The 15968-nt window shown below is 38.6% G+C and overlaps 1 protein-coding gene across 1 annotated transcript in view; it reads right to left on the bottom strand.

Moving 5' to 3' along the window:
* LOC144439890 (protein capicua homolog) overlaps positions 1–10070 on the bottom strand; it is a 39806-nt gene extending 29736 nt beyond the window's left edge. Inside the window, exon 1 of the mRNA XM_078129121.1 lies at positions 8804–10070. Within this exon, the coding sequence (XP_077985247.1) occupies positions 8804–10070 (1267 nt within the window). The remainder of the gene's footprint in view (positions 1–8803) is intronic.
* Between the last annotated feature and the right edge of the window lie 5898 nt (positions 10071–15968).

Raw genomic sequence — 15968 nt, 5'->3', positions numbered from 1 at the left:
AGTACATTTGTACTGTTGCATTCCACTGCTATTACTAACAAATCAACCTTTTCATTTCAATTCAGTTAATTGCAATATCATTTTGAAAGCAATGGATGAATAGAGATAATGTGACGCCTGGTGGGGTGGGGATGGGTGGAGTCCGGAGTGAGGTAAACAATCTACATGGCATTCAGCCAAGTTCAATGGAGTATCACTGAGGCAAGGCTGGCAATGACATCACTAATCACATCAGCTGATTTGTAGTAATACGCCATGCATGACTGGGGAGCTACTAGTATTCCATAAAAGGACATGGGTGGGGCTATGCAAATGAGTTAATTAACATATAATTTGCATTCAATGCTTTGCCCATAAATGAAGCCTGTCAGAGAGTTATTTACTACGACAACAACAGCCAGGGAAGCGCTATGGCTATTGTTCTTATTTGACTACACTGAGGACATGCCAAAAACATACATTGAAATTACCAGAATTAACACACAAAAAGTTAGGACTAAACAAACAAGTTTGCTCCCATGACACATTTTGTAGTAATTTTCAAATTTGTCCATGAACATATTGTTTACCATCCCAGAGGTCACCATCAATGAATTCTATTCAAATTTGGAAAATTTCATGAATGTCTACAATTCTAATATTGTACATTGTTTCCATTCACAGCTTGCAAGCAAAAAAGGATAAATTTTCTAAAGCACTATTTATCTTTTATTTCATTCATTTCATCTTTGTTAAATAAAAGTGTTTTCATTTGATATCACAGTGTTTGTTTTACTCCTAGAGCACTGCTTGTATTTGGGGCATACTGTTATCAGAAAAGAGAGAATGCTAAAATTGGAACATACCATTAAATGGAAAGGGGAGACTCAAATTAGAATACATGTAGGAGCAACCTTCTACATCATTGTCTTTGGGTCTGAGATATATAGGGCTCAAGACAGAAGCAGAGGTAGTCCATGAAATCTTTTTAATGAAATTCAATATTTTAGGTTACAAAATTTAGATTTTTTTTTTCAAAATTTGGATTTTTTATATGCGAAGGATCCATAGAGTTGTCAAATTCTTAGAATGTTGTTGATGCCATTTTAACATTGTATTGTATTGTATTGTACGACTGTCATGAATTGTGTCGTTTTTTTGTTTCTCTTCTTGAGAAGGTAAAAAAATAAATGTATAAATAAATAATTTCAGAATCCATACGCACATCTCACATTTATATATATTGACGATGCACAATACACAATGATGACATCATTGTTATTATTGTTGTCATGTTCTTGTGAACTTAATCTCTGTATTTAGAGATGTCTAAATTGGAAGTACATCTTTCAAGAATGCCAGAGTTCCTGGTTAGGTGTGTAAAACCAATTTGATTTCATCTTGTATCTAAGCAACACAATACTGTACAATTTTAGGATTTATGTGTACATGCAGACTCATCTCAAATGATGAAATATTGACTCCCTGTGTGGGCGTTATCTCTGGGGCACATACAACAAATGAATTCCCAAACCTTGCTACAAAATGTACGCTGCAGTTTATATACTAATTCACCACATGAGAAATATTCAAATCAACAATAATCACCGTGGAAACTAATGAATAAAACTGAATCTAATTTTTTTCTCTAACTTTACTATTATATGTATGATAATTGTATGGTCATTTTTTGAGTTAAAATCTGTTACCATTTCATCTTTCGTTCACATAAATTATGAAAGTTCCAGCTAGGTATCATTTTCAGATATCAATTTGCTCCCGCTGCCTCTCCTACTTATCTCTTTTAATTAACATGTTGTCATGGAAACAGTTTCCACTGCTTAAGATGTATGGATATAAAGAGTATGGATATCAATATTTTTCTTTGTTCAGCCAGGGAAAATATGAGTGATCTAATGGGACTTTCTCACTACGAGTCGACAGACGAGTAGAGTAGGTCACGGGTATTTTCCGGCTGAATGAATAAAAATATTGGGGAATAATTTATAATTTTGGGAATTATGACGTCATAGTGAGGACAGTTTCATGCCATTGCCAGTTAATATACATTGCAGTAAGCAATGGCAGACAGTAGTAATTCTGATGGCGTGGGCTACATGTACATGTAGGTGGGACCGGAAATACCCGAAAACTCTTGAAATAAATACAAAAGGAACTGACTGAAAAACTGTCATTTAATTTTTAAGGTGTTTGCGGAAGCTTTTTACAAGTTTTAAAACCTGACTACATTTCACGGACATGTCATTTAGCAAAATAGCAATAGTGAATGTGAGTATTTTGAATCACATTTTAAACAGATTGGCATTGTTATTTGACTAGAATGTCACTCCTTGGTAAAATGATATTGGAGGTCAAAAATTCGACATAATCTTGCTCATCAAATTTTCAGCACATGTACATGTACACTTCTCTTTGGTGTACTGTAAATTTTGCATGATGATAACAAGAGCGATGTGACATCTGCCCTGTAAGCATCTGTTGGGAAAATTTGATCAAATCTGTAACAAGGAGCACACGACTGAACATTTTTTTCTGAGATTCAATTATTATTTTTGTTGCATGGGAAGAATTACTAATATCCCAGTAAGCAGCAGTGTGCCCTCTTATGATAGCCAAATTTTGTTGTTAGGAGTCAAAATGATAAAAACTGGCATTTCTTGTGAGTCACCCACATAGTAAGAAATAAGGGAACACCAAATTTTGGTGCATCACTAGAAATTTTGCGTGTCAGTGGCATGTCAAACTGGCAGGCTTAAAAGACACACTGGTAAACAGGTTGGAAAAAAATGTAGATATGAAAAAAGCAACTTGCTTTTGTATCAAGAAACATTATAACTTGCCTATTGCTGTAGTCATATTTATTTTGGGACATAAAAATTTCTCAAAATGGTTCTCTAAGACGTGACAGTTTCATTCTAATTTGGCAGTAGTGTGCCCTCTACTAACGTAAGCCAATTTGACGCAACACTGACGCACACAACTGATGCACCAAAATTTGGTTTTCTCCGATCTCTTACTATGTGATGACTCACAAGAAATCTCAGTTTTCCTCATTTTGACTCACAGCAACAAAATTTGGCTATCATTTAAGGGCAACTGTTTGGCAGACAGTGCAAGGGGAAATTAGACAGTAATTGTAAATAATTCATCTGGTTGGCCAGCCATATTCAGTGCAACTGTTCTTGATACGTTTCAATATAGAAATATGACAGCTCATATAAAATACATACATCAGTATTCTCCATGGATTACTCTGATAGCAGGGTGGCTCATTTGCATAATTTATTCATATGATTTGCAAAACAATAACAATGTGGGAACTCATAAAGTACATATAAATGTACACGTTTCTTAGCGACTTATATTCGCAGAAAAACCTTAAGCACATACTCAGCCAAATTGAAACATTGCCAATTTTATAGTGTTCTCCCTGGTTTGATGGAAAACATGATCATTTGCATAAGAATTTGCATAAATTAACATAAGAGATAAAAAATGGTGATACATTAATTTAGATTAACGTGTATATCAAGCTATGTACTTGTTCCTCTCATGACTAAGTAAAACTCACTGAAGTAGAATTTTAACAATAAAATCACTCCATATGTACATTTTACTGTCGCACTAAAAACAGTAGATTTATTTTTGCCATTTTAAAACCTGACATATATCTCAACGTATTCCACGCCGTAGTTTTAAACTTACTCGTACACACCGGTAATAAAACTAAATATGTCAATCGTAGATTGCAAAGGATAAGCTTTCATGTAGTTCAACACTATCAGTGATGAGACATCAGCAGATATTTGGGATTCGATTCCCAAAACTTGTTTTACTGTCAGTAACAATTTTCATTTGTAACAATTGAACCAAAGTCAATGAATATTCAGTCTCAGGGGATATGCTAGTTTTCTTCATTTCACAATAAAAAAGACTTGTGACATTTACAGTTTGTGTTATTACAATCTGATTAAAACCTGATGTGGGAATAACTGCTGTTAATTTTTTTGTTCTGGAGTGAGGGTTTTTCCATGGCGAAAAGTGTGTGCTCATTCACAGAACTAAATCAGACAAACTACAATATATGATGAAAATACATGTACAAATTCAGTTGTATTCTCACATTGGACTTTAATCCGATTGGTATTACTCTTTGCCTGTCAGTGTCATAATGCCTCCCATGATCAAATCACACTAACAACCCCAAGCTTTTTTTACCATTACTTTAGTTCCCCACCCCCACCCCATCCAACCCCTAATGTAGGAAAAGCAAAAAAGAACTCATTTTCAAACACGAACATTTTGTAATACTAGTAGTAGTATAACTGGTTTAATGATTAGAGGGGGCGTACTGGAATGATAGAGTATGGTGGTTTCCACTCACTTGTTAAAGTTGTTTCTTAACGAAATGCCATGCACACATCAAAGATAGCTTTATGCCCTCAGAGGAAGGAACACACGCCTGAAATTCAACCTTTCCATATCATGGAAAATGGCAAAGACATTAAACAGATTAATTTAGTCGGGGAAAACAGGATACTATGTGTATAATCTGGTATGACTCAGTTTACTCTTGGCATTTGGTTTGGGTCAAGAATATGAAACTCTCACTGATCTAAATATCAACCGGAGTTCAAATTTTAATTCTGATTCAGGACAGAGAGTTTCTTTGTTAATTTATCACGTTTTCAATATTTTCAGTATTTCTTGCTGTTAAATATTTGGGAACCATGGTAAAAATGGGGAAAATTTGGTAAAACTTGCAACTTTTGGTAGGGACCAAAAGACATAAAGGAAGATATCTGGTCAAATTTGTATATATAGGTATCCAGCCTATACGAGAGCCAGGAGTAACGCCCTGCTAACGATGTATCTCGACAGCACAGTAAACAGGTTATACAAGAGCTAGGAGAAACGCCCTGTTAACGATGTATCTCGACAGCGCAGGAAACCGGCTATAGGAGGGCTAGGAGTAACGCCCTGCTAATGATGTATCTCAACAGCACAGTAAACTGGCTATACGAAGGCTAGAAGTTACACCCTACTAACGATGTATCTCGACAGCGCAGTAAACTGGCTATACGAAGGTTAGAAGTTACGCCCTGCTAACGATGCATCTCCACAGCGCAGTACACTGGCTATACGAAGGCTAGAAGTTACGCCCTGCTAATGATGTATCTCGACAGCGCAGTAAACTGGCTATACGAGGGCTAGGAGTAACACCCTGCTAATGATGTATCTCGTCAGTGCATTAAACCGGCTATACGAGGGCTAGAAGTTATGCCCTGCTAATGATGTATCTCGACAGCGCAGCAAACAGGCTATACAAGAGCTAGGAGAAACGCCCTGCTAACGATGTATCTCGATAGCGCAGTAAACCGGCTATAGGAGGGCTAGGAGTAACGTCCTGCTAATGATGTATCTCGACAGCGCAGTAAACAGGCTATACGAAGGCTAGAAGTAACACCCTGCTAACGATGTATCTTGACAGTGCAGTAAACTGGCTAGGAGGGAAACCGTGTAGTAAAGTATCAAGGGAATTGGGGAAGATTTCAACTTCTTACCACCCTTCACACTCAAACCCTGATCTCTAAGTCTAACTCTTCATCTACAATTTTCCAGGGTCCTGTTGTCCAACACCTAGGGCGTAGTAATGACCTATTTGGGTAATATCAAGAATTCTTCAGTCTGTTTCATTCCTTTCCGGACATAGAAATCATCCCTGCATTCACCTGGAAATTTTACACAGCAATGCATGCCATGCCACACGTGGTTCAAAATGCCATCGATTTTCTCATGGGAATCAAGTCTCTGTAATTTTCCTTGATTGTGAATTTTTTGGAGAATTTGTAAAAATATGGAAAACAACCCAACAACATAAAGTTAAATAAATGTTTGTGTTAAAAGTGAACAAGAGAATATACAAAGTACATGTTAATATTAGGAACACTACAATGTACATATGGCCCAAAGACATCTTTCACAGAATGATTCAAACTACCATTTGAAGACAGTTTTGATATCTGGACATTTTTACAGTCTTCAGCAACTTTTCAAAGACTAATTTTCACTAATTCCCAAAACCAGTACATTATGTACAAGAAGGCATTTTAGTCACTACTTATTCTTCCATTTTTGTTTTCCAGCAAAATTAGCAAAAAATAAGCCTTTTGTGAAATTTCATGATTTACACTGACATTTTTTGTATACATCTCGTTTTTAACCTTCAAATGAAAATTCTCCAAAAATTTATGAATACAATATGTTACACATAATCTGGGGACTACTATTAGAGTATAAAGTAATTATATTTTATTACCTAACACCTCCCACTGTCTGTACAATGAATGTTGATTTGAAAGGCCATTTTCACACATTATAATTTTTGTATCATCTGTTCAAGATATTGGCTGTTTTCATTAATGAATGACATAAACGATGAACACATTTATTGCAGATGTTCTTTTTCCAAATATACTTAACACCCCCCCCCCCTTCTCCCCAACACACATATGTACACACTGATTGAATAATATAGATTTACTGTAGCAGATGCCCCTCCAACAGATGCTTCGTACCCCTTTATATAATGAAAGTGGAAAATAGTAATCAAACCAACTATGAACAGATTTGTGTCATTCACCCCTCTAATTAATCCTTCCCACCCCTTCATAATAATGCAAGGAAAACTAGTAAATAGATTATTGACCCCTCAAATGGATGCTTCCCACCCCTTTCTGAATAATGAAATGAGAGAAAATGTTAATCTTGACTGAAGAATCAGGGGTTGTGATCTGATTACATACAGGGGATATTGAATACCTCATTATGCAAATGACCCCAACCTAATTAAATATTACAATGAGCCTGCTGTTCTGCATACATCATGACACAGTATGTAAGCCAGGCCTGGATAGCAAGCTGATATGGTAGTAGCTAGCACTCTGATGTCAACAAAGAGACTGAATGCAGCATGCACACGGCATACATTGACCTATCCAATCTTACATCCTGAAAATACTGACATTTCAACGTATCGCAATATATCACCAATTTAGCTATGCTGCTTCATTACATGGCAAAATCACCCATTACCTATTTTTAAATATTTCATACAAAAACAGCACCAAGGTCAAGGGGGATTTTCTAGTAAAATCAGGACTGTTTCACTTCCTGAATTAAAAACTACACCTAAATGTTACAATACACCACAAATAAAACTAATACTTTCAGCTGTGTGATGACCATGCACTTAAAAATGATGACACATTTCTTACGAAAGGGAAAATACGTCATCTCATTTCGGAGGAAAAACGAGAAAACAGACACACATGAAGAACAAAAGGAACCACACAACAAACCACAATAGTAAACCAAAGACAGTGACCATTGAAAGCACGGGAGACAACAACTGACCTGGTTGTCATTGTGAAAATAAAGTGTATGGCACAACTCATTGATTAATGACATGTCACTTAGATAAGACCTAAAAATGGAGCCTTACTGTATTTGGGTGTGGATTGAAACATGTCAGTTTTGTTTATATAGAATACATAACATACACAGAAGCATCCTTTGTATATTTTCAAAAGTTCTCTCGCAAAAATAAATAAAAAAGACAAATCACCATACTCAAATTATCAAATCGAACGTTTTTTCTTCTGCACAATATTCTTGCCAAATTACTTCTATTGCAATACAACATTTGTACAATTTCTTGCAATTTGGTAAACATGGTGGAAACTGGAAGAAGGGCGCAATTTTGCACAAACTTCAGAGATGCCACAACATTATACAACAGTAATATTACTTACTACCAATAGTCAGAATAGGATGTCATTTAGTTTGTACAGCAGATATACCTTCCATTGGAACATGTGATATACATGCATTGACATCATACATACATGTACAGGTATTGATTGTGAAACATTTCATGCAATGCAACAAATACAGATTTTCCCTTCTTGCAATTAATATTTACAATGTACACATACATGTAGATGTACCTGGTGACAGTTCAGAGCATGTGTACATAGGTATATAACACAATGTGACATTTTCATGTCCTAAGCACTGCATATGTACATGGGTATACAAGTACAACACAATGTACACACCATGTACATACAGTACATGTATTGCCTGAGACTGCCCATGTGCACAAGTATACAATGTACATATACATGTTCCCCATCACATCTTCAGAGCATGTGCACCTATGTTCAGAGTATGTGCGCCTATGTTTGCATAGGTACATGTATACAATGTACACATAGATGCACCTAGTGTACCTATGTTTGCATAGGTATACAATGTACACATGAATATACCTAGTGACATGTTCATGTCCCATGAGTATGTGCATCTATGCATGCATAGGTATACCATGTAATATGCATGTACTCTGTGACAGTTGCATGTCCCAAAGAGTATGTGCATCTGTGTGCACATAGGTGTGTGTACTTGGCGACATTTGCATGTCCCAAGGGTATGTGCATCTAAGTGTGCATAGATAGATAGATAATGTAAACATATATGCATATACTTTGTGACATTTGCATGTGCCAAAGAGTATGCGCATTAAGTGTGCATACACATGTGTATGTTCATGTACAGGCATACACCTGATGGGAATATGACTGATCTGCACAAATCTAAGATATGCAGCTGAGCTAGACACTTCAGAAACCATTACTGAAGTATCACTAACAATGAGGAACTGTTACTGTTAAATGGAAATAAATAAAAAAAATAAAAAATAAAAAAGTCAAGATTGATATCAAATAAAGTGAAGACCAACCTGTTCTTATACTGGAATCACTCTGAGATGTTCCAGTATCTTCCCATTCCAGTTCCTGGTCTTTCATCAGTCCCTTTCGTCTGCCTGGGATTCCCCCTGGATCTTGGAGTCGCTTGCCTTGGAGGGAGAGGTGACGTGAGCAGTAGCCCCGGCGTTGGGATTCTTTGGCACAGCCATCTTTAGAGCAGAGTCGACGCCACTGTTTCCCGTTAAATTTCTTTCTGATTCCATTCGGTGCACATACCACATCACCTTTCTTGTATTTTGGCTGTGGTGTTGTTGCCGGGGAAACTGTACTACTGCTTCTTTCTGATGACACTGTGCTGCTACGACTGTTGGTTTCACGCCTCTTAGTTGGCGGCTTCCTCTCTTTGCTGCGACCTCGTTTTACGGAGGAGCCAGACATGGGATGTGGTGAGGTCGCTGTACTTCCACCTGATTCAAAACTTATATACTCTTTCTTCATCAGTTCATTGCCCGATTCATCACTATCTATCAGCATTTCCTCTTTCTTTTCAAATTCATACTTCAACTGCCGTACGGGTTGAGTTTGTGGTGCGTTCTCCGCTTCCCAAGGTGCTCTAAGCAAGCGTAAATTTTGTCGCGGAACCCATACAGATTCCCCTTCCTCCCCTGAGCCAACCTCGTTTTTGTCATTGTCCAGGGCAACGTGGTATGACAATGGCCTGGAGCTCACATCTGTAACTATACCCTCACAAAACATGCTCTCATCCTGGCTGATCTTAGCACAAACTCTAGTTCCCACGGCAACACTACCAGGTGAAGGGATGGTATCACTGATGATATCAATACTACGGCTCATCATCACATCACTGAAATATGTTAAGTTTCTGTCACCATTAAAAAGTATACCCAAATCTTTATTTTTCTTATGTTGTTTTATAATCCCTGGTTGAAAAGACCCTTCACGTTTGGCCAACACTTTGTGACCTTTGTAAGTCTTAAAATCGACATCTAGTTTTTTAACATGAGGAAACCCGCTTTCATCAAAAGAATTTCTCCGTGTCTGCATTTTCACATTTCCCGGTATTAGAGGAGTTCTGTCGAATCCCCCCTCTGTACCAACACTCACAGTGCTACTACTATTACTGTTGCTGTTCTGCAAAGTGTGGCTTTCCTCGTCAGATTCAGTATCTTCAGGGTTAAGTTTCTTTTTTCTTGTAATTGGTTTAAGCTTCGGTGTTTTTCGACTCTGTCCTGGTGAACTTACAGGCCGTTCTATGACGCTCGTGTGCTTTGGCGACATTTTTTGTGACGCCCTTCCCTTCCTGTTTGCAAAATGTGGCTCCTCTGCGTCGCTCTCATCTTCACTGTGATCGGTTCCTTTACGTTTCAACTTGTATTTGTTGGCACCACTCGGAGCTGGGGAGTCGTCTTTGGCTCCGTATGGCGGCGATTTTTTATTCCGTCGCGACTTCTCTACCTTGCGATTCATGTTTTTCCTTTGTCCTACAAAATATAAATTTTCCACACAAGTATGAGACACCTTGCATGCGTACTATGTATTTGGTGTCACTGCCCGCGACACAATGAATGAAATTCTCCTCGCGACATAGCATAGTGCGACTACCCGAATACTTTTCTCGCAGGATAAAAAATATTCCTTTTTACTAGCGGTCTTCAGTAACTGCATAGAATACTAAAATGCTAATTTCGATGCATATCTGGTACTGAAAATTTATACTATACACAGCGGATTACTGGCACCACGCACACGTATGTAGCAAGAAGGGGTGTTGTCTGACAGCAAATTATTCAATTGGATATGCAAGTAACAAAACAGCTCATACGTTATCGGAAAAATGGTAGAAAATTCGCTTTTCCACTGGGTCATTTTTTGTAAAAACACAGGAAATCGTAGGAAACTGTCTGAACACTCGGAGGAAACCAAAGGTCACGAGTGTTTAGGGTTTAATTTGCATGATTTCGAGACGGAGTAACAAGGCCATACTGACATAAGGGCAAGCCGTAATCCCGAAAATGGCCTGAGAAAAATAAATTAAATCATCGTTGCCAACAAGCTCAATCAAATGCATCCCCTAATCGTAACATCAACGCATATCTGACGAACTCTATGTTTTGGTATGTCTCGAGCATAAATTTGGCCAATTTTGGATAGCATGGCGCCACAACTAGGAAGGAAATAACAAAAGAAACTGCTGACGGTGAACGATCTCGTTTCGTCATCTAGATCGTACATACAATGCGGGCAAAAATCCATCGACACACAAATACACAAAAGCACCGTGAATCGACACATACACTCAAAACTTTCGCGATGCCTAGATATTTTACCTCAGTATCTGCTGACGGACCACAGACCATCCAGATGCATCAGGTTGCCTATTCAAAACGTTCAAATTTCACTTAATTTTCGACAAATATCGGCAGAATGGGACAAAGTCGGTGTTTTTCGCTCGAGATGCAATGGACACTAAAAAAGGTGAATGAGCGGATGCCCTTGTAAAACGAAAGATCTGATTCGTCAGTTACCACCCATGTGATCAACCTCATATTGATTCTCTTGTTTAATTGGTTCAACATTTCCTGATGTGATCACGTGGAGTGTTTATTCAGTTTTTTAAGGACACGCCCCTCATTCCAGGCTTTGCCGAGATGATACATCCGCTATTATGCTCCAGAAATTCCGTGGAAAGGTTTTAGCTGGTGCAGTCTTTAGATCTGCTGCTAGGGTATAAATCAGTACCTGAGCATCCAAACTGCATGCATTTTAAGCGAGTGATGGATCATTTTTCTCACCGGCGCGGCAGGATCCAACACGTCACAGACTCGATAGGAACAAACATAATTATGTATGCAGCCAATACACAGTCGCGTTTTGACGTCGATCTAAATATACCCTTGTTGCTTAGGCCGAATGTGCGCTATTTTACTACGCAGTTAGCCTTCCTTCACTACCAGAACAATCATCACGAATACACACTTCATTCGGTTCAAACAATAGGAAAATGCGAATTTTAGCATGTGATTTATTTAGGCAATTTCAGCTGATTTGCATCGCTTTTTCTTTCAAATTTCTGTTGTTGTTACGCCGGTTCGACGTCCATGCATCCACGCCATGGCCAGACTTTGGTATGTTGTTACAGCATGACTATTAATAGTATACGTGTGACGTCAGACTACTAAATAATCAGGGTTCAGTAAATAAGAGTGACAGCTGTATGCAAATAAACAATCAACATACACCGCGCTGCTAGGCTGCGAGATGTGACCACGCCCACCGTGTTATTTCTCTTGGTCTGATTGGGCATAAATACTACGATCAGGTGACATCAATTCGTACGCGTGCCTCGGCGCCTGACTGGGAGTACGGCGAGTTGTTGGAAGAGTTTATAATTACAAATTGCATGAGTTGTTAAAACGTCTGCTTGCCACGCCACCACCGTATCAACGCCATGAACTACACAAACTCATCTGTAGCAATGCACGGAACACTGTGTCAAAAACTAATTTGAAAAAAAAATTGTATTTTACTAAGTTTGTATTCATAATATCAAAAACCTAAATATATATGTGGTTCCGAAAACGCTGATTTTTAGAATAGGTAGGGTAGGTAGATTTTTAATTTGATTTTTTTCGATTCTTTTTTCACGTGTGATTGAGTAGCTCAGGTAGTTATGTTTTCTTTTGTTTTCCATATGGTCTCTGTGTTGTTTATTTCTTCCTATCAGATGTACAGCCATTACAGATTGGAAAAACAGTTTTATAATCTGTCTTTTTAAGTTGATATCAGTTTCTGCCTCCACTATTTCTCGCGAGACTTCAATGTGCCGTGACTCGACTGGAGCGTTTAGCCAGTATTGTGTATTATTGTAGGTTTTTTTTAAAGCATAGTTATGATTTCAATCCGCTACTAGATATAATAAGGCTTTTATTTCATATTTATATCATTTTATTTATTAAGGATTATATTGATTGATAAGGACTGGATATTATTTGTTACTTTTACACTTCTAGACCTTATTTTATATCATGGTGCGTATTTATATATAGTTAGCTAGGCAAACATGTGGTGGGTGGGTGAGTGGGTGGGTGGGTGGGTGGATGGATGGATGGATCCGGAGGGAGGGATGGATGGATGGAGGGATGGATGGATGGATGGATGGATGGATGGATGGATGGATTGGAGGGAGGGAGGACTAGGGAGGGAGGGATGGATGGATGGAGGGAGGGATGGATGGATGGTTGGATGGATGCATGCATGCATGGATTGATGGATGGATGGATGGATGGATGGATGGATGGATGGATAGATGGACGGATGGATGGAAAATGGATGGATGGATGGATTGGAGGGAGGGAGGACTAGGGAGGGATGGATGGAGGGAGGGATGGATGGATGGTTGGATGGATGCATGCATGCATGGATTGATGGGTGGATGGATAGATGGACGGATGGATGGATAATGGATGGATGGATGGATGGATGGATGGATGGATGAATGGATTAATGGATGGATGGATAATGGATGGATGGATGGATGGATGGATGGCATCGTCGTAAACACAACCTCGAGCTCTATTACGGCACAGTCCAATACGCAACCGTGACGCCATTCGTTATGCAGAACAATCTAAAACTAAAACTTCTGTTGCACATATCAGACCATATTAGTACTGATGATTCCAAACTGAATGGTTCTTCAGTTTTTCACAAAAGCAGACAAACGTGGCTTTTTAGAACATCCCGAAATGGAGTCAGCGTGGAGTAGTGAATTGCATGGCAATACTGTACTATGTCGACAGCGATCTAGTCCAACACTACAAAATCTACCCTTATCTTTTATCTGTGTGTAGTTTCACCATATTGCATGCACAACATACGAGAGATAATTGGACAGAAAATGGGGTCACCATATTATGAAGAGTGTTGGCACACATTAAGAGTGTCCCCGTTTTGTGCGGACCCCTCACAACCACCCCCACCCCCACCCCCACTCCACCAGCATCTCGTCTGGATGAAAGAGGCAAAGGATAACATATTATGTGGTACACAAACCAAGATATTGTCTTTGAACAGAAAATACGGTATACCCTGGTCGTTTTTCCTCACAACAACCCGTGTCTAGGTCATTGGTTTTACAGTGCTCGAAACATGAGTCAAAACGTTCCAAAATGCCATTACCTTTCCCTATTTTCCATCTTGAGGAGGTATAATTATATTATTCCCCAATATTTTTCTTCATTCAACTGGAAAATACTCGTGACCTAAAGGATTGCCAGTAGTCGTCTATCGACTCGTAGTCACAAAGCTCTCGCATTTTCCTTGACTGTACTAAGAAAACTATTGAGAATAATATCAAAATATTAGAATGCATCCATAAATTATTAATAATATCAGGTGTGTAGAGAACATAATAAGATACATTATGAAATACAACTTGAATGCATGTTATAGGGTCATTTTAAATTCAATTGGACTGTTTTATGTACAAATATATATTACATGTAGATAAAGATGGCGTCTTCGAAATGATCGAAGCCCTGTTTTATATTGCACTAGGGAAATCAACTTGAATTACTACTGCATCACCCTATAGAATAGGTCAAGTTGTACACGACACAAATCATAAACTGCGTTTATAAAAAAATAATCATGGTATATGGAATTCCTGTTTGTTGAATCAAAATCGAACTACTAATTTCGGACGCCATTACTTATCATTTCATCATATCAAAAAAACATTGTAGTGTGTACATAGGATTAGCAAGGGAATTTAAGTCATTCATTTTGCACTATCTTCTCACTCACCCACACTCGCGCGCACACGCACGCAGCCACGTGCGCGCAGGCACACACATTGACTCACTTAATACCTACTCGCTCAATCACTCACGCACGCACGCACGCACGCACTGACTCACTTGCAACCATCACCCACACGCTCGCTCGTTCTCTCGCTTAGCTTGTTCACTCACTCATTCACTCACTCACTTACTCACTCACCCACTCACTCACTCACTTGCTCACTCACTCGCTCGCTCACTCACTCACTCACTCACTCACTCACTCACTCACTCACTTACTTACTCACTCACTCACTCACTCACTTGCTCACTCACTCACTCGCTCGCTCACTCACTCACTCACTCACTCACTCACTCACTCACTCACTCACTCACTCACTCACTCACTCACTCACTCACTTCTAGCTTACCCGATATATATTTTTCACATATCGTTTGTGACGTCATCGCATTACATCAAGTCAACATAACACATATATTGATAATTTATTTTACAATATTTCTCTTTTCTGTCATGCTATTGATTATGATCTGTGATTTTATGTATTTCAAGTGACACAGATCACCTTTACCCTAACATTTGATTTATTTTGATGTCATACGTACCTTTTCATCAATCAATCCCCATATTACACGTATAAAGTGATATGCACATCCCTAATTCGCGTTCATGAGTCATTTGTTATTTCTTTGGTACATATACTGTAAGACTGGCGCCATTATTCCAAGTTTTTTACGAGAAAGGATTTTTGTTTCTGTTAATATATTGCAACGTTAGTTTATAACGTTAGTAATGTGTCCCCCAGTGAAGAGACTGGAAAAGAACATGTGTCTTTCTATAGTCTCATGTGTGTCTGTCTGTCTGTCTGTCTGTCTGTCTGTCTGTCTGTCTGTCTGTCTGTCTGCATGTGTGCCTTATGATGAGAATTTGGTATTTTTTTTGTATTCCAGTCTGTCCTATATGTACGTGACGTACAATAACGGTACTTTTGCACCGTTTTCACGGACGGGTGGACGGATTGATCCATGGAGTGGACGGGTGGACGAACTGACGGGAGGACGGATCCATGCAGTGGACGATTGACGGACGGATTGATCCTTCTAGTGGACTTACCGGTCGTATTGATCCTTGTAGTGGACGGATATGATGGATGTACGGGTGGATCGCTGTGGATGGATTTCATAACATGGTGCACTCATGATTTTTTTTATAGTCCCAATTGTAATAATTTGGTGAGGAAAAATGTGTTTTCATAATTGTGGTCGTTATCTATGAAATTGTTAAACTCGGAGATCCACTTTTATCAATTTTAGTCAAAACTTTGATATAATCATAAACTGTATGTGGTATGACAACACTTTGGGTTGAGCAGTC

This window comes from Glandiceps talaboti, chromosome 9 (assembly GCF_964340395.1).
Source record: "Glandiceps talaboti chromosome 9, keGlaTala1.1, whole genome shotgun sequence".
In the NCBI taxonomy this organism is placed as follows: domain Eukaryota; kingdom Metazoa; phylum Hemichordata; class Enteropneusta; family Spengelidae; genus Glandiceps; species Glandiceps talaboti.
This window is presented reverse-complemented; position numbering and strand designations above follow the sequence as displayed.